Genomic DNA, 20,593 nt, shown 5'->3' on the forward strand with positions numbered 1-20,593 from the left:
CGACTCGTCGCCCATTTCGCCACAGTCGCCTCATCCATCTTACGAGAACAAAGACGCGGTTTTCTCGTTACACGAGATCTCTAAAAGAAAAGCACACGATTTAATTGCTCCTTGTTAATGATCGGGACGACAGTACCTCTGATTTGTTGCCTCGATACCGCTTCGTGCAAGAAACGAATAACGCATCGCATTTTTGTAAGCAACTGTGAACTCATATTGATAACTATTACTTGAAATTTGTCTCATCGAGATATTCAGACTTAAGTTTACGGTTAAGTACGTGTTAAGGTAAGGCCTTGTAAAATCACGACGTATCGGACGAAGGATTCAGTTCAAGTTGAACTTCTTCGCGAATCGAACACACCGATCCTTTCACGCTCGACTTTACAAACGACACAAACGCGGCAGAGTTGACAGAGCGACTTGATTAATTAGCACCGTCAAAAATTCTCCCGTCGATCCTCCGCGAGAGATAAATTATCGCGCGCGCACGGAAAGTAAAAAGAAAGATTGGCGCTCTCTCTCTCTCTCTCTCCTTGTGCGCGACTTTATTGGCCGCGTTCGCACGCTCGTTAAAAACAAAAAGCGAGCGGCAGCTATTGCTTTCCTGTAATGGCGATTTTCGCAAGTGCCAACCGTCAGTTCCATCGAGCGCGCGATTGCAATTATTAATCTGCATCTGTACAGTTGTGCAATTTCCAGCCGCGTTCTCCTGCGATGACGTGCTTTTCCTTCAGTAAGGACGACGACGACGACGCTCGCAGGGCGATTACCGGACCTCGTGTGCGCATAATTAATGCACCGTACTTCGACAAGTATGCGAGATAATGTCCGACGAGTGAAACGTAATTATTGACACGGATATCAATCGTAAAAAAATGTTGTTTCCGCCGATTTAACAAGATATAGCGAAGATTGTACGTTTCTTCGCGTGCGATGAACGTTTCGCAAGGCAAAATTAATATAACGAGGTGGTATAAAGCCACGCAAATTGGCATAATGACTCATATGTGTCTCACAGAAGTCCCATAGAACAGGGAATATTTTATATCGTCGAGGCTCTCCGATACGCCACCAGGAAAGAATTTAACAACCCAATAAAGTTCGACGCAAGATACAACCCATATAGCACGGTGATATTTACAGCAATATCATATTTCCATTGCAATATTACAACTATATTAAAAATAGCATCGAAAAATAAAATCTAGAGAGAAATAATTGAATCGATTAAATATTTCGCGACTGACCGGTTTTTACGCGTAAAAAAAATATCATAGGAATATATCAAAGAAAAAGCTCGTCTGTTCCAACAGTAACTGAAATCATTCTAAGCGAAAAATGATGAACGAAATTATTCAGCAAATTAATGATCTATTAAATACATTAGCAAATTAATGATCTATTAAATACATTAAATAGTTTATAATGTTGCTAACAGGTCCATACACTATATTCGTTCCTACGGACAAGGCCTTCAGGACATTGCTGGTGCAACTGGGAGGACCTGAGAAGGCTGAACAGAAGTTCCAAGAAAACCCAAGACTTCTGAGTGGGGTACGAATTAAGCGCTTCATTATAATTCAAAACTAACGACGAGATCTTTCAACATCTTAATTAATCGTAAAATTAAAATTTCTCCCTGTAACTGTCGATATACCCAAAAGTATATATAAAATTAACATACCAGATAAAAGCTCGAACAGACTAAAAAAAAAAATCAAGTGATTTTAACTAAAAAAACACGATTGTCGTAGCGAATATTTAGGAGGTTAAAAATATAGAAATTAAAATTGAAGAAAATTTAGAAATTGCAATATCAGTGATTTGGAAATTTAGGATACGAAAGGTTAGAATAATTAATTTGGAATATTAATATTAAAAATTGAAATACTAAAAATATGATATGTAAAAAAACTCATTTTCTAATCTCTGTTCGCAGCTCCTTCTTCATCACGTGATACCGGGAGCTTTCAGGATCGATTCCCTGCAGGATGAGATGACCGGCGTTAGCCTCGCCGGGACACAATTGCGAGTGAACGACTACGCGATGCAGGATCACGAGTGGAACGACGTAAAGGTAATCCTGTACCTTAGAATTGTCCACTTTCGTGCTGGTAACTTCCCAAAGATCTCTCGTCTCACGTTCATTCCTTTATCTCTTTCTCCATCTCCTTAATTAAGCCTCTTCAATTAAATCGTCAATTTTGCATCATCGCCACGTCATTTCTATTTATCTCACCCTCCGCCCTCCTCGCCGGAGGAGGCAGACTTCTTCGAGGCCTGACTATAAATCACAAGTGCCTTGTGAGTCAGCACGATGCTATTTTTACGGACGCCTAGCGCGCCGACGCGCTCGTATTTGCGCGCGATCTAGTTTGTTGACCTTCGCGAATACGCTATAAATTTTCCATTCACTCGATGAATACGTTCGAAATTGCTCAATGCGAGACCCTTATCGTACCGTCACATCTCTCGCAGGATGTGCTTGTTTGCATATAATATATATGCTGTGTTTGCCTTGGATCATTTCAGACTCGTCTGGATGAAGATGAGACGAAGATCCGAAAAATTTGTCTTAAATGAGATGAAGATGATTTTGATTTATCTAGACGAATGACAGCGCTACTTATCTAGATAATGCTTCAGATGATATTGTTTTCATGAGAGATTTTATAAAAATTTATAATAAAAATTATGCAGATCACATAAAATTGCACAACGATTAAATAATTCGTCAATGTAATCGCTCTAAATTTAAGGGTCTAACAAAAAAGACCAATAATCGTTGACTGCTCACTAATCGTTTTCTCAACGCACTTATTATTTCAGTCATCTTCTATAAAGCCTATATCAGATTACTGATTGTGAAGGATGATCTGATGACTGGCGGTTACGACTGTCGATTCTTGAAGGACCTATCATAGTGAAGTGTCATGCATGTGTCTATTGTAATTAATCTATTAAGAGTTGGCAGTCGGATCAGCCTTTACAGTCGGCAGTTTGATACGGGCTTAAAGCGGATTGATCAATTGAAACAAATGGTCTGTTCTTTTCAGTTGCGCTGTTGAACTGGTGCAATAAGTTAGAATGAAACAAATATATTTTGTTTCGCTCTAACTTATTACACCAGTTCAGCAGTGCAGTTAAAAAGAACAGAGCAAAGGAAACAAAACCGAAATTGATTGATTCGTTGAAATCTAATCTCCAATCCTTAGTCTGATACAGGCTTAACGCATAGGTCCATATTATTTCATTCATTTATTGAAAAATGAGTTCAGATTATGGACCATTTCAGATGATCCATCGTTTCAGATAATTTTAGATAAGATAACGGGTTTTTTACCTAAGATGAAGATGAATATATTGTGTTTTTCTTCCATTTAAATAAAGGTAAAGATGATCTATTTATTTATCTGAATCATTATTTAAATAATTTTATCTACATACTGGCAAACACTGCACATAATATGTGTAAAAAGATCGAGAGAGCCTCGCAATTAGCTCCCACAAGTTCCCCGCGCGATCGTACGATCGTGAATTTCACTGGCAATCTTTCGCATTATTTGTAAATAAGGTGACGACGATAAACGGGGCACGCGTCGCGCCCAATAAACGAGACATCGAGATCCCTCAAGGTATCGCCCACGCCGTCGATCGGGTCATGTTCCCGCTCCCGGTCGGGGACTTGGTGCAAACGCTGCAGGCCGATCGTGAGAGGAGGTTCACCACGTTCCTCAGAATACTCCACGCGTCGGGCTTGGAGGACACGCTCACAGGCAAGTTGAAGCCGACAAAAGCGTTGTTGCATGACGTAAAAAGAGAAGAATCGATTTATTTTTAACCGAGTTGAGAAAAATCAGAATTTCCAAATAATCAAAGTAGTAGTTGGTCCGTGAAACCGTTTCCTTAGGAATTCTTTTAAATGTTAATTGTACAGATTGTTAATTAATTGTATGATGAGAATGATATATCAAAGTTAGAAAATAAAAAATTCTGTACTCTACGGACCAATTACTTGAAAATTATTTTTTTTTCTTCAAAATGACTGATGTCATTATATCGAATCAATATTCAAAATTAAATTAATCTCACGTTTAATTATTGCTGACGAATTTGGCTAATCATGTTGAAGTACTCGCGACTGCTTCTATCTTCAGTGTTTCATCATTAATTACTCTTTTGTAGGACCGAAGCCATTTACCATCTTCGCGCCGACTGATTCCGCTTTCACCGACGCGTCCACGAAGAACGGCGCTCCAATTTGGACCGAAGAGGACGGCCCGGACGCAGCGAAAACGATAATTTCGAAGCACGTGATTCCTACGACGCTCTACACCGCAGGAATGAGGTATTACATCCAAAAGGATACCCTCCGCCCGCAATCGCCGGTTCATATCCACAAAAACAGCGGTGAGTGATGTAAACTTTCTCTACTTTTTGTTTATACTTTCATCGTTAGGCCCGATAACAGAGTCCGTCTGAATAATAATTTTGCCGTCTGAAACAGCAATATTAAAATAATTAAAAGAATTTTGAACGTTAAAATTAAAAAAAAAACAATTTCTAATGATTCTGAAATATTAGATGTACAAATTAATTCGGTGCTTTTTTCATGAAATTCGTTTATTTACACAAAGTACAAGTTTAATGTTCGAAATAATTTTCATTAAACTTACTACTTGACTTTCTGTAAATAAACTTTGGATTTTTCATGAAAAGAAAAGGCATCGAATTAATTTGTATACCTGATAGATATCCTATTAGAATATTCGCCTTAACAGATGGCTTCTCGGTTGATTCAATAACGCGCACGTTATCGCGTTTCAGGACGAGTACGGGTGAACGAGGCGCACGTCTTGACGCACAATGTGCCGGCGACGAACGGAGTGCTGCACGCGATCGACGGTATCCTGTAAAGGTTTATACGTGAACGCGAATCAACGATCGAATCGCAGCGACCATGCAGCTGATATTATCTGTAATATTGAGACGTATACAACAGTTTCTCAGACCGAGAAACGCCGATGTACGCGTCAGCGAACGTGAAGATACCTGCGTAGGTGCGACCGAATGCACGACTATTCAATTGGCGAAACGTATCCGATTCAATCGGCAGCAGCAGAGTGTCCAGTTCGCGTATTCATCGCGCGACGTGCTCGTCGCGCGCTCGCGTCACGATTGGATTCCTATCAAATCGTTTAAATTAACGCGTTAATGCCATAGATGTGTCCGAAGATTAAAGCGGGGTCTACAATGAGAATTTAACGCGTAAGATTTAAGAAACTGACCAATCATAATTGGTTTTTCCTTATAATTCGACTGATTGATCAATTTCTTAAGAATTACAGCTTAAAACATCTATTGTAGACCGGGACTAAAGCGGGGTCTGCAATGTTTTTTAAGTCTGCAATGTGTTTTAAGCTTTAAGCCTTAGAAATCGATCAATCACTATAGATTATTCTTCTATAATTAGATTGTGATTGGTCGATTTCTTAAGGCTTAAAGCATCTGTTGTAGACTAGAACTAAGAGCTAAGCACGAATAACGACTTCGAATCACCTTCAATGTACGCACGTGTATACATACTAATTTATACGAGAGACAGGCGAAATATACATATATAAATATATACATATAATATATATATACGATTCGTGCGCGTGCCATGTGCACAATACGAAGAATTAATCGCTGTATTGTATAAAGTGGTAACGCAACATATGCTTAGTATTATCTCGTAGCTTGTATTATTTTATAAATAAAAATGTACAGAATATATTCTACAATTATTTACAGGAATATCCCCCCCCCCTCCTCCCGATACCTTTAAACGCTCTTATGGATAGACGATTAACATCCTTTCGCGCAATAAATAGCAATCATCTTAGAGAATTATTACGACAGTTCATTCAATATATACAATATATCGGAAAGATCGCCTTCAATGAGCGACCGACGATTCGTACTCATGAAAAAATTTGAGACGAGATCGAGGGTGACTTTCATTAAATTTTGATTGATTTAATCGATAAACATTAACAATGATTGCCAACACCGAGTACCCGGTTTGATAACTTGTCGTTCGACAATAACCGTGAAGTTGTTCACCTCAGTGAGAAACTTTTCAAGTATATAGTGAAGACACGTTGATAAGTGATACTCATTCTTCGACGGTTTTCCGAGGCCTCCAGCTTCAGGTTTGACACCTTTCTTAACTTCTCAACCATGTTTATACGGAACGATGAAGTTACACAGATTTTTGAACTTTTTCATGCAAAGTGATATGATAAAACAGTCTTACGCACAAAACCTATATTGTTTCTTTTAATATTAAACAAATTTTCTACGTTTTTCCCGTCGAAGAGGGTCGAAACACGACGACCGAGACGTCTGTTCGAGTATACGACTTAAAAAACATCTAACACTTTTATTTTGCGCATCTCGCATTTTGCACATCTTGTATCGACTTTTATTGGCAAATATAAATTATATTTAGTAAATCATCCTTATAAAATAGCTGTCAGTCGAGTAATATCTGTATTCATCTCGCATTAACTCGGATAAAAATGAGTAATTTCCTGATTGTCGTTGAACGACAAGCTTCGGGCAGAAAATTGGCACGCGTCGGCGGCTCTTATTATTATTATTATCTTTATTATTCATCGACCGGTTTACTTTTCCGAATTCAACGAAGGTCACCTCGAGTTCATTGGAAGGTCTAATAATTTGTCTTGTATTTCTTAATCTCCACCATGATATGATGGATATTCGTGAGCTGAGTGCGCGCACTGGCAGGCAGGATCTTGTGAAGACGATGGTAATACTGGACCAGCTGCGTCATCGCGCGTTGCACCAGCATACCGCCGAGTACGAGGCTGGGAAACGAGCGCAGCACCTCCCTGTGTATCTCCTCCAACGCCCGTTTCCAATTGTTCGTGAAGGACTGCACGAGGGCCAGCGCCTTCCCCTCCTGTCGCTTCAGGTCGTCGGTCAGGCCTTTCTCGAGCAGGACCTCGGACTCCTTCACCAACTGTATGATACCGCCGAAGTGCGGGCTCAACACCTCCTCGACGAACTCGGAGGAACACGTATTCAATTGCTCGCGGAAGCTCTCCGCTTCCTTCGAATTATCCCGCGTCCTTTCCTGCGGTAACGCATGCATAATATCTATCTTAGAGATAGGTGAACGTAAACAAATCTTCAAAATTTACACATTTTGTTAACTGTGCAAAAGTGTTATAAATAACCAAATTAAGAAAAATGCGTTTTTTTTTTTTAAGGGAAAATACATTTTCCAGCGACTTTGCTCAAATTTAGGTTAAAAATTATATATAGGGTTTTTCGAGGTCGCTGATTACGAATCTGACGTCAGAATTAGAAGATTTTCAACATCAAAGATCTAATATGGCGAATCGAAATTGCAGCAAATCAAGCAATTCTCTTCAAACGTGGTATGTAGAGGGTTTTTGGGTTAATTACGAATTGTGGGGTCGAAATTGAAAAATTACAAAGTGCACTTCAAAGAGTTAACTTCTTCCCTACGACAGCTCTATTGTCGGAGTTGAACGATAATATACCGATTGCTAGAATGACTCGACAGTTGGACACGTCACAATTGAGGTACTTCATCAGCATACATATTAGGTGTACAAATTAATTCGGTGCCTTTGCATTTAATGTCTCTGTAACTGCTTCGAATTTTAATCTTTTTCCCCGTCCTATGGTGTTTTTGTGTCAAGTAACATTTATCTTACCATTAACACACCGAGCACCAGATCGCAATTGTTGATGTGAAACACCAATTGCTGCGTTCTGCTCGGAAAGATGGCCGCCATCCTGAACAGAAAACACTGCACGGCTTCCCTCAGTTCCGCCAACAACTGAGTCGCCCCTTCGCAGGGGAATCCCTCGACTATGCTAACCATTGCGGCGCTGAATTCCGCATATCTCCTGGTGATCTGGAAATCCAAGATTTAGCAAAAATTGTTCGAATTATAATAATTATAAATATATAATATTGCTATGTGGCACGATAACAATACTGTGAATAACGAGAAAAGATTTCGGACATCCTGTATAGGCGCTTACATAATGCGGCCCGGTCTCCTTGCTAAATTTAACCGGATCGCACGTTTTTATACTCTGAATATTCCTCTGAAATACGTAATCAAATCTGAAACGCGAAGATAATTAGATTTATATTCTAACATATTGTAGAATATCAAGGCAATTGTTACAATTATTTCTGTATGTAAGCACGCCTACCTGGGCCAAATTATAGCCGTCAAGGTCTCCCAATGTTTGTCCAATGCTGGCACGGCTCTTTTGTGACACGTCAACTGGTAACGCATCACCAGATGCCAGCAGAGGAACAAGGCAATCGTGTCGTAACAATCGTCGACGAACGATTGTAAATTCTTAATCATAAGATTCAACGTTTTACCCATAACCTGTCAAGCAAACGTAGATTTAGATTTATCTGTCTATTAAATCGAAAAGTTTTCGGTTTTCGACTTTTGAGTCTAATAATCTTTCACTAATGTTTTTTTTTAACATTCGTGCAGATCAGATGATCCATTTAATGTCGAAAAAAGTAGAATATCGAACTTTTTGATTGACCCAACATTACGTAAATTAAATAAATAAGAATATTGTTACTTTACCTGATTAAAAATATCTAAGGCCTGTGCATTGCGGACTTTAAAAAACTCGGTTAGAAACAGATATTCTCTGCAAGCATTGTCGACCAAAGCGTACTGTTCGCTTCTGAACAAAGCTTCGTAATGATACTGCAAAATTACAATTAGTATTAATTATCCGACATATTTTTCAGAGAGAATACAGATGTATTTATGCATATATATTTATATATTTACTCGCGTTTTGGAGGCAGTGTGTGGGACAATAATGGGTGCTTCCAATTGAGAGGACAAAACCTCACCCCTCGTATCTATAGAAAAAACAGTCCCTTTATGCTTCAACGTTGTTTTGTGAAACATGCTTCTGCCTGCTGTATCTTCGACTCCCATTAAATCGTCCTTCGACGCTTTCTCCTCAAACTTGCGAAGATAAACATTTTTATTGCGACATTCTTTTCATTATATAAATATTACTGATTACCTCGTCTTGCTCTATTACCTGCAATTTTATCAATCTTGACGAATAAGACTTAAAGTAGGAGTAATATATCTTGCTCATCGTATCGATATATTCTCCGCAGATCTCCTCTGCCACGTTCCTCTCATTCGCCATGATAAATTCAAAGAAGAACTTGTACTTCAGCATGTTATTCTGCGGCACTTGATAATTTGTCATCGGTTTTCGGAACTTATAAATTTGCTCCAGTAAGTAAGTTCTAATTTTTGCCATTGCTTTCACCTTCAGTTTCTCTAATATATCCTTCACGTCGAGACAGGACTTTGCCTCCTTGAAACTTTGCTCCTTCACAAAGTTAATCTTATGATTGAGAGTTTGCAGTTGAATTAAGAATTCTTTCTCGGTCACGGGACAGTCCATAATACCTCTATTCACAGAAATGCAATGCATGTTGCTATAGATGTCTAAGTGTGTTTCTATAGTTTCTATGGATATCTAAGTAACAGTTTCTCATTAAGTATTTGAGAAAAAAAAACTTACGCGATCAGACTTTCGGCCACAGTCATATCCTCGATGAACTGACTAAGCGGACCACGTATCACCTGTCTGTTGGACAACTGTTGGCTCATAGCAACAGATTTGCGTTGCAAGGACAGAATCTCTGAGCTGATACTGCCCAGGTCTGACTGAAAGCTCATTAACATTGATTCCATTTTCTGCAAGAGACACAAATTTCTTTGAAATCTTATAAAATACTCTCGTGACAAATTTTTGCTCATTATAAGCATCATTTTATATCGGAATAAATAAAAAAGTTATAGATTACATTCTTATTCTTAATATTAACTTAAATTCAAAATAAAACAACCTATATATATATATATATATATATATATAATATGCAACATATAATAATAGGTAATGTTAATATTAAAAATTTGTCATTAGTATTAGAAATATAACCTCCAAAATGTTGTCACAAGCGGCGATCTGATTGTGCAGGCTAGCTATATTTTGACTTTCCTTAATATAATCTTCGATCGACTTGTTTTCTACTTCTTTCAGCTCTTTTTCGATTTGCCTGGAATACTGGCGCAAATCGGTGCCAGTTTTGAGAACTTCTTGAACGACATCGTCGCCGAGATCTTGAGGCAGTTGTTCTTCGTTATTGTCGAAAACATCAATTTCAGCCATATCCTCCGATACTTTTTTTTATAAATTCATGCGTGTTAATTGGATAACTAAGTAATTATTTCGCTTCGGAAACACAATCACATTTTCGCGTACAAGGTAAACAGAAATAAGTCCAACTCACAGCGTGCGGTAAAGTTAGGTTAGGGCTCTACATAAACCTGTGACCTATTCTTTTTAGCTGCATTGCTGAACTGGTACAATAAGTGAAATGAGAAAACATACATGTCTTACTACACATATATATTATTATTATTATAAAATTATGTGATTATATTATTAATATTCTCCCTCTAAGCGCGTAATATTATTTAATATCATTATAATATCATTAATATCATTATATAATATTCTAAGCATATTCTTAGAAAGAATATCAGACGTAAGATTCTAAAACCCATATCGGACTACGGATTATGGATTAGGATTGCGGATTGGGGATTGGAAATCGACCAATGAAATTACAGCAGGTCTGGGTTGAAATCGTAAATCATTGGCCACGTTAAATAGAACGTTAATTTGCAACTGTTGGAAGTTTTCTGAGCTGAGATTGGATTATTCTTTTAGATCTACAGAAATAATCCAATGTCAGCACAAGAAACTTCCAACCCAGAGAAAACTATATATATATATATATATATACATAAACATAACTTTTTTCTCTGGGGAAAATTCATAAAAGATTTAGGGAAATTCAGCTTGAGCGATCTGGCAACCCTGGCTTCACCCAGTTATTCATATATCTACGGGCGAATTGTTGCCAGGACATCTAAGCTTCAAGATCACTCGAAATATTTTATATCCAAATTATTACGTTAACAATTATCGCAAAAAAATGTTACATATAATAACGAAACGTGTACCATTGCGGGTATGTATCAGAAATAATTGATCCTTATTTGAATATTACTATAATTTAGTTCATACCCTTCGACTCCTCTTTCTCGAGAATGCGATTATTATTGTTGTTTTCAGGGAACGATGATTATTACTCAACGGATGTTCGGTGCGCAAACTTCAAACGGAGCTGCTAGTCAACCTGCCGTGAACATCAACGTTCAAGGTCTCAGTGAGAATTGTGTCAAAGTCCCAAATACTCGTAAGTCCAGATATTGTCATAGTATGTTTGTAACAGAATTGAAATTCTGACTTTTTAAATTTAAATTCACACAGCTGTGGGACCGAATGCTGCAAAGCAGGAAGAATACAAGAATCCTGAGTATTTCTGCTATCATGTGGACACAATCGGAGAGGCTGAGGTAGAATTAGAAAAATATAGATTACCAGTGCCGTCTAACAGGAGGTAGTTTCACAGATAGAGAAATCAGGAGAATGAAGTCATACATTGGTTAAGTTCCTCCAGCTTGTTTTATGCTAAATATGATTGTAGACATCATCAACTGTTTGTAGTCAAATCTTGTATTTAAGACTGTCTCAAATTCATCTTTAAATGCTTCGTAGCTGATGAAACAACATCCACACAACATCTGAATGTGAACTTGAAGTGATTTTAAATATAAAATGTGACTGTAAATACTGTTCTCTATAATCATTCAACTTGGCTTCTTGGCTCTGGCAACTTGGTTCGTTTTGAAGTATTTCTAAGCACTGACATGATTTTGAATTAAATGCATAATTCTTTGTTTATATTTGTTTTATCAGAAGAAACAGTGAGGAAAGTTTAGCTGAGATGAATATAATATTATTACTTGATGATATGGTTACCAGAGTTGAAAGAATATGTGATTAGATGGCTGTGTTTAACAGAAAAGGCAGTTTAGTAAGCGTCTTTTGCTGCACAGCTTTATAACTTTATAATTATACGTTGTAAGATCTGCCGAACAACATTAGTAGTTTATGTTTCCCCAATACGTTTACCAAGCACTTACTAGTTTTTCCATTTCCATTTTTTGTTTCTTTATATCGTTTTACCCACTTCCTAACGAACTGTGACGACTTATGCAGGTATATAGCAGCACTTGCAAAACTCATTTTTGGCTTTTTTGAGTGCTTACACAGGAAAACCGCCTCAAACCGTTTTGCATATGCAACACTCATCTCTGAAGCTTTGTTTTCTTTAATGACGCAAACATATCTGAAGAAGCTGAAAGAAACTGAGCTAATGCGTATTCGAGAGGACTGTATACATTTAGATTATCGTAGTCTCGCTTTCATTAAGTGTCAAGTTTTAAAAATGTTGCCAACACGCGCTTGTGTGTCACATAGACTGTGCATATAGTGTGTGTGTGTGTGTGTACTTCATGTTCAGAAACATAAACAAATTTAGTTTATCATTTAACATGTGTATCATTTAACATGTGTATCACTTAACATGTGTATATGTATTTTATTTACGAATGATGTAATACGTGGTGTTGTTTCAGGCTGCGTTCCGAAATTTACTGCCAGTACTAAGCAGGGTTGCCAAATGGCTCAAGCTGAATTTTTCCCCAAATCCTTCATGAACTTTCCTCAGATTTCCCCAAAGAAAAATGTAGATGATTGGGGGGAGGGGGGGAGGGAATAAAAGAAACCATATTCGACAATATCGTTACCGACCATTACCGACGAACCATAAAAATATACGATACGTAAAAAATAGAGAATATAATTTTTATCGTCTCAAAAATGTACATATGATAATCCTATCTAAAACTATATATATATATATATATATATATATATATATATCAAAATATACTATTAACGAATATCACACTTACTATAAGACATTCTGCACACATACACATGCACACATATATATGTATATATCAGATTTTTATCAATAGGGGCGTTCAACGAACTCAATAGTTGCGCAATAGTCAAGTAATTCGTCAATGTATAATCGGTGGGTCCCTCAAGCGTGCACGATCGGTTTTAAACCGCCCCCCTCCTTTTCCTCTCCCTCTACTGCTCGTCCTGATAACTCCGTCATGCATTTCGTTACATTTTACCCGTTTATGATTTCTCGCTCTGGGAAATTCTCGCTCTTCGATACAAGAAAAAAAGAAAAAGAGAGGGAAGGAGGGGGAGAGAGAGGCGTCCAGCCGAGCGGCTATATGTTCGCGCGCGAGGCACTCCGACAGTCGGAAGTCGCTCTCTCGGCAGTAGCGTACGCTTCGTCGTCGGGATTCACCTTTTTATCTCTCCTTCCCTTCGTTTCTCCTGCGTAAAGTCGCCCATCACGTCAGACACACACACACACAGACAGAGTGGACGTGATTGTGACTTGCGTGAATACGTCTCGGCTCGGCTTAATTCACCTTTAGTTCGCAATTATCGCGTGTGCTTTCGGTGTGCGAACTTCTTAACGGATTGATCGAGGATTCTTGCCCGCTTCGTCGGCCCGTGAATATACGCACGAGGCGGGGTACGTGAGCAGGTGTATCACGAATATGTCGTCAGTCGCGCGAAACCGGCTGTTGTCGGCACTCGGCGTCGCGCGGCGTCACGTCGCCGTCGTCGCCGCCGCTGAGCGCGCACACGTCGCGACGGACGTGCAGCACCGCGCGTGCTCGACGCACGAGAGGAATGTGACGTACCGGAGGTGAGAGTTTGCGCATCCGGATGACCTGTGTTTTTCGCGCGGATTCGTGTAACCGGGCGAAGCGTATCGCAAAATGCACGCCGAACAGATATTTGTTCTTCTTAACTGAACTGGCTGCTTTAATTGGAGAAATTCGCATGCACGTTAGGTTTGTTTGTTCCTCGTGTTGTTGCTTGTACTTTTCGTATGTAGAATGAGGCGGACGGCGGAAACGAGAGAGAGAGAGAGAGAACGAAAAGCAACGATGACCATGAAATACGAATGAGAACCGATTGACGCATATGTGTGAAATTATCACGTTTCAGCATGCGCAAGTTTCTGGATTTCTGATGTAGCCAGTTCAGCCAAAAGCGTATCTATAAGCACCTAATATATCCAGAATATTATATAAATATTATGCAATATTAAAATAATATTCTTATAATATTCTAAGAATGTTATATGTAATATTTTTTTAATATTAGAGGGATGTCTATTGATGTTATACATCCACTTCACATAATATTCTTACATATAATTGTAGTTTTTTATTTCAAATATGTATTGCAATACCAATTATTTTATTATGTGGATAACGTCGAAATAATTTTGTGTAAAAATATGTTTTATATTTAAAAAATTATAATAAAATAATAAAAAATAATAATAAAATAGTAATAATAAAAATAAATAAATATATATATATATTTATTTATTTATTTATTTATTTATTTATTTATTTATTATACATACATAGAATGGAATATTTAAGAAGTATATAATATTAAAATATCATTGAATAATATTATTTTTTAAATCTTATTAGGAGTGGACATATAACCATCTATTAATATTCCGCATTTATAGGGAAAAAGCAGACCAATTATTTTCCGTTTATATTGCACATGTATGTACACACACACACACACACACACACACACACACACACACACACACACAAGGGTGAAATGCAATCAGAATTTATTCTGTTGTTAGGAAACCGATTGAAAGTTTTTATCTAGTATAACAAGGATCAAGGTGGGCTTTAAGATGATCTTAAACCTTCACCCGACTTTTTTATGCGTACACTCGGTCAGTTGCAATAGTTTTTTTTTTACATGTCTAACTTTTTTGTACATTCTAACTTTTTTGTTTCTAAATTATTTGTAGATATCTATACTATTATTTAAGCTAAGCGTTTTCTTAAGATGTTTGCATATTTTACTTGGTTAAGTCGAAAGGTCTCACGGCACAAATCTCCATACCAGATAGAACAGAGCATTTGTATGTTAGACTCCGCATGAATTATTGATATTTTCTAATACCTTACACGGGGACGTTTCAGTTGAACTACTGATATTTCCTAGCCGAAAATAATGACGAATACGTAACGAGCAACTAGATCAACATTTTCTTATATATTTATATTTATTGCACATCAAAATAAGTTAGCACTTCGCTTTATTTCAGCTAATTTTTAACAAATTTGTCAGGCTAAAGGGAGAGGATAAATTTACCAATAAGTATCAAAATAAAGATATCACCAATGTTTCACTAATTTATTATAAAAAATTGAGTGTACGAAAAATTCTGTAAAGAATTTATAAAACATTATTAAGTATCCTTGATAAACCGATAATATTACGATGTATCGATTCCTAATAGTTTGTTTACAAATCGTTTACAAATGAATTTTTCCGACGAAAAAATGTTTTTAATTTTTATTTGTTTCCAGCAAGTTAATAATTAAACTATATGGTATTATATATAATATATATATAAATATTTGAACTATATAGTATTTATCTTTACTTCCTTATATTCTTGAGAATGCGTAGTAATAACATAATCGACTATGACTGCCTAGAAGTCAGTTGAAATCATTGAAAATGAAGGAAACGTTAGTGGGACAACGCATGTCTCGCGTATGACGCAAAAGGTCGAAGTGATAAAATGTTTTAATGTCGTGAAATAAAAAAACGTATACTTTATGAACACAGAATATTACTTACGAATATTTAGAATTGTTTAAACTTGTTATTTGCAAGTAGATATACATGTATATCATCGCCAAGATGATATCAGTCCGCGCTAATAAACTGCACTGATATAAAATGTAGAAATATATATTCAAATTAGAAACGCTCAGCGGCGACACCTGCGCGATAATGATCCGTTGTTGATTCTTCACATTATATATATATTTCGAACGGTAATACCATTGACGCAATACTATGAACGTGTGCCGGAATAAACAGCTTCATTCGACGAAGGTCGATCGACTAACACGATTTCCCTGCCTTGCAACTTTTTTGTTAAGATCTATGAATATCGACTTGCTGAAAAAACTGCGCTATGCTTGTATATTCCCCCAATACGCAAAAATATCGAATATCTTCTCCGAAATTTCCCGAGAATTTCTCGTATTCTATATTTAGAAAGAAAAAGCAACCTCAAAGATGGAATCTTAGTATAATTTAGAAACGTAACGTTTCAACGAGAATAGATCGAGGTTATCCGCAATAAGGATATACGACGATGACTCTCGAAACACAATACCGTCCTTTTTTATGCAAACGACTTAAGTTAACAATAGGTGCATGATTTACACACATCAAGTTATCTGCCGTGACGCAAGCCTTTTTATCCTTTCCTTTTAATTTTTTTTTTTTTTGAAAATCTTGCATTCACTTCGGATACTATCCGATAGTTCGGCTCCAACTTCGAATCCATATGTATGAATAATTTCCTTTGAATTTTTTTCCTCGAGCAAAAAAAATGTTTTCCTTTAAATCTTGAATAATCTGATAGCTCAGACCTTAATCTTGGATTTCCTATGAATATAACCTATGTAAACGGAGTATGTATGAAGCTGATGTCTTCGTGAAAATTCATAAACTATTGAAAGTTATGGCTTCCTTTTTAATAGCTGTAGAGTTCGTGATAAACAAATAGTGTTGCTCATTAAAGCAGGAAATAACCGGACAACTGGTCGCCAGGTTCACGCTGCGTCTCACTTTATCTCCCAAGTGTTCCCTTGACGTTAGATGCAAGATTTCAAAAGATTTAAAGTTTTACAAAAGTTCTAAAAAAAAGTTCTAGCAACACATAGCTTTTTCAGTATTTAAATAATTTTTATGCTCCGAAGAAAATATATTTGCAGCTACAAAAGTGAGACGGTGGTCGAAATCTCAGAGTTCTCGTTCATATAAAATACTTTTCGTCTAGTTCTGGACATATCTAAGTATTTTCCAAAGAGTTCTAGGCATTGGCAGTGTTGTACGATTTTTAAATAAATAAAAACTGGGCGGCTGATGAATCCCATCCGGGAAAAACTTAGCTTTAACTCGATAAAGTCATCGATGCTTCTTCGGATGCCTCGTCGACTGTTTTTAAAATGCGTATCTGCCGGATGTTGAAGCGATCGAAATAGGTGGTAATCCGGGGCTAAATCTGGCGAATAAGCTGCATGAAGGAGAAGTTTTGCAGTTTAATATATAGTTGAGATCCTTCGTCCCTTATCGCGCAGTTGAATATCACCTGTCTAGTTTCGATATATCGCAAACGACATATATCGTTATTGTCGTCTACCGCTCGTAATGATGATCCGATTTGTTTGTTAATCTCCTCAGGACGTTGAACTATAGTTTAAGAACGGCTCATTCCATAACACAACCGACATGGGTGACAAACAAGGATGAGAGCCGCGAACTGATGGCTGTGTGGCCGGACATTGTTCGGGACATCACAGAAGCCAGCCAACATTTGGACATTCCAAATATTAGCAAGTGGATAGCAAAGGTAAAGCCATCGTTGATTGAAAAGATGTAGATCGGAAGAGATCGAACCGGTCAATTGGACAGAGTATCGAAAGAGTGGAAATTGATTTCCATTGAATTTGAAGGTAAAAATTTGTATAGTAAGAACAAACGCTAGGAATTTATCCCGACCGATTGATAGTACCAATTTTATCGGAATGGTCAGAAATTACGATATATATACACTGTACATAGGGTGATTCAAAACAACCTTATCGTTAAAACTATCATTAAAACTACATAATCCTGACTAAATTTTGAGATAATTTTTCATATCGCAAAATTTATATACTACTACACACACACATACATATATATATATTATTGTTTTCAGCAACTTTCTCTGCACTTCCCGGCATTATAAATATTATTTTTCTCTTTCATATACAGCAAGAAACACTGTGAAGTTAGTTTTTTTTTTTGGTTTCGGCGCAGGACTAATTTTAGCCATTTTATATACCTTCCTTTGTATATCTTTTCTACAGGTGTTACAGTATAATGTTCCGGGAGGTAAGAAGACTCGCGGTTTAGCATTAGTCTACGCTTATAAGATGCTGGCACCCAATGATCAAATCACGCAGGAAAACATTCGTTTGGTGCGGATTTTAGCGTGGTGTGTGGAACTGGTGCGTAATTCTTCTGTTTTCTCTTCTTCGCCTGCTTCAAACAAATCAATACCGAATCAATTGAAGATTAACACTTTGCGGTCCACCCGAAGACTAATGTGTTTGGACTTATCGAAGGCATAATATGAAATTAGCCGCGCTTATTTGGTTGATTTTCTTTTTAAACAAATTTTTGATATCTAAAAAACTAACGTATTCGAAAAAGCTGTCAACTGTGCTGTCAGATCGCCTATACCATTCGAATTGATAATTCGAAATTTTGCGTGTTGCAAAATGGTATAGGACTTTTTTGCTCTGTCTTCCACCCGTTCTACTTGCACATCACGGGAACCGAGATTAGTTTGGGACATCCCGTATAAGTCCACGATTCTCGTTTTAATTTTGGATATGCTTTCTCGCGCAGGTACATGCCTTTTTGCTCGTAATCGACGACATTCAGGATCAGTCTTTGTTCCGTCGAAATCAGCCGTGTTGGTATCTGCACAACGATATAGGTTTAGCCGCAATAAATGACGGTATTATGATAGAGAGTATTATGTATCAACTACTTCGGAAGCATTTCAGTGGGAAAGACTGTTATATTGACCTGTTGGAAACATTCCAGGATGTGAGTGACAGATGTATATCTCCCTCTTAATGATATACTTCAATGAAACTGCCAGTTCACCTATCTCATCTTTTTCCTTTTAATTGAACGATCATTCATGAAAATGTTTTTCGACAGATCATCTTGAAAACTATCATGGGCCAGTCTTTGGATTTGCAGTCGACCAACTTCGGCAAAATGCCGAACCTGAATCTGTTCACGATGGATCGTTACAATTCTATCGCCAACTATAAATCGTCATATTACACGTTCATCTTGCCGATAACTGCCGCGATGCATTTTGTAAGTATATTTTGTAAGTAATTCGAGTCTCACGCACCAAGAAATTCCGATTCTTTCTTCGATTGAACTGTTTTTCATGATTAAACGAATCTCGAACGATTTTATTTAACGGTATACGTAATAGCAAGTCTTGATACTGACCGTTTTTTGTTGTTTCAGGCCGGAATAAAGGATCGAGAGATGTTGAGGCAGGCGAAGACAATTCTGCTGGAAATGGGACACTTCTTCCAAGTACAAGACGACTATTTGGACTGCTACGGCAAGCTTGAGGTCATTGGTAAGGTCGGTTCCGATATAGAGGAAGGAAAGTGCACGTGGCTGGCTGTAGTCGCTCTTCAACGCGTCACACTGGAGCAACGGAAAATTCTAGAAGTGAGCATAAAGTTTACCAATCGATTTTGTCCGGTATTTTTTAAATCTCTTCGTAAATTCAATATTTTTATAAAAGAAAAAAAGGAAATCCGGTGAAATAGTTAAAATAGCTAAATTTATAAATATCCTATCATTTTCTTGAAAATTGTCGCTATCGTATATCAATCGTTTCTCTTTTATTATCGCAGGAATGTTATGGCTGTTCAGATCCGGAAAAGATAAAACGGGTGAAGCAGCTTTACAACGATCTCGGTCTACCGAACATGTATTCCATATATGAAGAAGAGACATACAATCTACTGAATACTCACATACAACAGATATCACGTGGCCTCCCGCATGGTCTTTTCCTAAAAATATTGGAAAAGATTTACCGTAGGCAGTCATGAAAGCTTCTTTTATATATTGAAGGCACAGGCTGATAAATTGATATATGGTGTGTGTGTGTGTGTGTGTGTGTGTGTGTGTGTGTGTGTGTGTGTGTGTGTGTGTGTGTGTGTGTGTGTGTGTGTGTGTGTGTGCGTGCGTGCGTGCGTGCGTGCGTGCGTGTATGTGCGCGTGTGTGTGTACACACCATTTATCAATTTGAAGTTATTAGAAGACGTGTTGTGCCAACATCGAAAAATATTGAACTATTTTATGTTGTAAATCATTTCTACTGAATTCTCTCTGAAAATATCTACAAATATTTCAATAATATTGATAATTTCAGATATTTTTTAAACTTCTATATATAAGAAAATATATCACGTTTATTAAGAAAAATATTAATAAAGATTTGAAAAATATTCCGTATTGTGTCGCATATGTTTACAATTTCCTCTTAATTTTATTTTACATAAACATCTATATATTTTTCTCATGAAATTGCGTAACTCTTATTAAAACATTACAATTTTTCGTAAAGAAAACATTCTTTATAGAAACAGATAATCATGTGAAATAAATTCGCGAACTTACGTGCATATACAAAAACTACAAATAACTTTTATCAGATTTATGAATAAGTTCCTGCGGTTTTTTTTTTCGAAAACATATTTATTAATATATTTATTAATATATTAATATAAGA

The 20,593-nt window shown here is 37.1% G+C and overlaps 4 protein-coding genes across 4 annotated transcripts in view; 3 read left to right on the top strand and 1 right to left on the bottom strand.

Annotated features, from left to right (window-relative positions):
• LOC106745253 (histone-lysine N-methyltransferase 2D) overlaps window positions 1–5,478 on the top strand; it is a 35,163-nt gene extending 29,685 nt beyond the window's left edge. Inside the window, exons 4-8 of the mRNA XM_014620703.1 lie at window positions 1,442–1,557; window positions 1,943–2,080; window positions 3,578–3,779; window positions 4,189–4,413; window positions 4,831–5,478. Of these exons, the coding sequence (XP_014476189.1) occupies window positions 1,442–1,557; window positions 1,943–2,080; window positions 3,578–3,779; window positions 4,189–4,413; window positions 4,831–4,919 (770 nt within the window). The 3' untranslated portion in view covers window positions 4,920–5,478. The remainder of the gene's footprint in view (window positions 1–1,441; window positions 1,558–1,942; window positions 2,081–3,577; window positions 3,780–4,188; window positions 4,414–4,830) is intronic.
• A 96-nt stretch (window positions 5,479–5,574) lies between these two features.
• Window positions 5,575–10,545, bottom strand: LOC106745254 (vacuolar protein sorting-associated protein 52 homolog). Its single transcript, XM_014620704.1, has 10 exons — window positions 10,415–10,545; window positions 10,063–10,304; window positions 9,640–9,815; window positions 9,142–9,526; window positions 8,880–9,062; window positions 8,667–8,792; window positions 8,269–8,453; window positions 8,092–8,176; window positions 7,758–7,961; window positions 5,575–7,147 (listed from the first exon to the last, which is right to left on the bottom strand). The coding sequence occupies exons 2-10, from the start codon at window positions 10,291–10,293 to the stop codon at window positions 6,722–6,724; spliced, it is 2,001 nt and encodes a 666-aa protein (XP_014476190.1). The 5' UTR covers window positions 10,294–10,304; window positions 10,415–10,545; the 3' UTR covers window positions 5,575–6,721.
• Window positions 10,546–11,012: 467 nt separating this feature from the next.
• On the top strand, window positions 11,013–11,824 carry LOC106745248. Its single transcript, XM_014620697.1, has 3 exons — window positions 11,013–11,161; window positions 11,266–11,389; window positions 11,464–11,824. Exons 1-3 carry the CDS (start codon window positions 11,126–11,128, stop codon window positions 11,595–11,597), a joined length of 294 nt encoding a protein of 97 aa, XP_014476183.1. The 5' UTR covers window positions 11,013–11,125; the 3' UTR covers window positions 11,598–11,824.
• Window positions 11,825–12,998: 1,174 nt separating this feature from the next.
• LOC106745247 (farnesyl pyrophosphate synthase-like) lies at window positions 12,999–20,267 on the top strand. The gene is made up of 7 exons (XM_014620696.1): window positions 12,999–13,837; window positions 17,449–17,617; window positions 18,120–18,260; window positions 18,664–18,867; window positions 18,985–19,149; window positions 19,309–19,521; window positions 19,710–20,267. Exons 1-7 carry the CDS (start codon window positions 13,686–13,688, stop codon window positions 19,908–19,910), a joined length of 1,245 nt encoding a protein of 414 aa, XP_014476182.1. The 5' UTR covers window positions 12,999–13,685; the 3' UTR covers window positions 19,911–20,267.
• The last annotated feature ends 326 nt before the right edge of the window (window positions 20,268–20,593 follow it).

The sequence above is a fragment of the Dinoponera quadriceps genome, unplaced genomic scaffold (assembly GCF_001313825.1).
Source record: "Dinoponera quadriceps isolate SergipeBrazil2010 unplaced genomic scaffold, ASM131382v1 scaffold1270, whole genome shotgun sequence".
NCBI classification, from domain to species: domain Eukaryota; kingdom Metazoa; phylum Arthropoda; class Insecta; order Hymenoptera; family Formicidae; genus Dinoponera; species Dinoponera quadriceps.

What these genes read in the sequence shown, in the direction of transcription:
- LOC106745254 (XM_014620704.1), bottom strand. Translation starts at nt 10,293, where the DNA reads ATGGCTGAAATTGATGTTTTCGACAATAACGAAGAACAACTGCCTCAA. An exon ending in CCTTAGATATTTTTAATCAG is followed by an intron (nt 8,454 to 8,666) that starts GTAAAGTAACAA and finishes TTTGCTTGACAG; the next exon opens with GTTATGGGTAAAACGTTGAA. An exon ending in AGGAGACCGGGCCGCATTAT is followed by an intron (nt 7,962 to 8,091) that starts GTAAGCGCCTAT and finishes TTGGATTTCCAG; the next exon opens with ATCACCAGGAGATATGCGGA.
- LOC106745248 (XM_014620697.1), top strand. Translation starts at nt 11,126, where the DNA reads ATGTTACATATAATAACGAAACGTGTACCATTGCGG. An exon ending in CGAAACGTGTACCATTGCGG is followed by an intron (nt 11,162 to 11,265) that starts GTATGTATCAGA and finishes TGTTGTTTTCAG; the next exon opens with GGAACGATGATTATTACTCA. An exon ending in TGTCAAAGTCCCAAATACTC is followed by an intron (nt 11,390 to 11,463) that starts GTAAGTCCAGAT and finishes AAATTCACACAG; the next exon opens with CTGTGGGACCGAATGCTGCA.
- LOC106745247 (XM_014620696.1), top strand. Translation starts at nt 13,686, where the DNA reads ATGTCGTCAGTCGCGCGAAACCGGCTGTTGTCGGCACTCGGCGTCGCG. An exon ending in TTAGCAAGTGGATAGCAAAG is followed by an intron (nt 17,618 to 18,119) that starts GTAAAGCCATCG and finishes TCTTTTCTACAG; the next exon opens with GTGTTACAGTATAATGTTCC. An exon ending in TAACTGCCGCGATGCATTTT is followed by an intron (nt 19,150 to 19,308) that starts GTAAGTATATTT and finishes TTGTTGTTTCAG; the next exon opens with GCCGGAATAAAGGATCGAGA.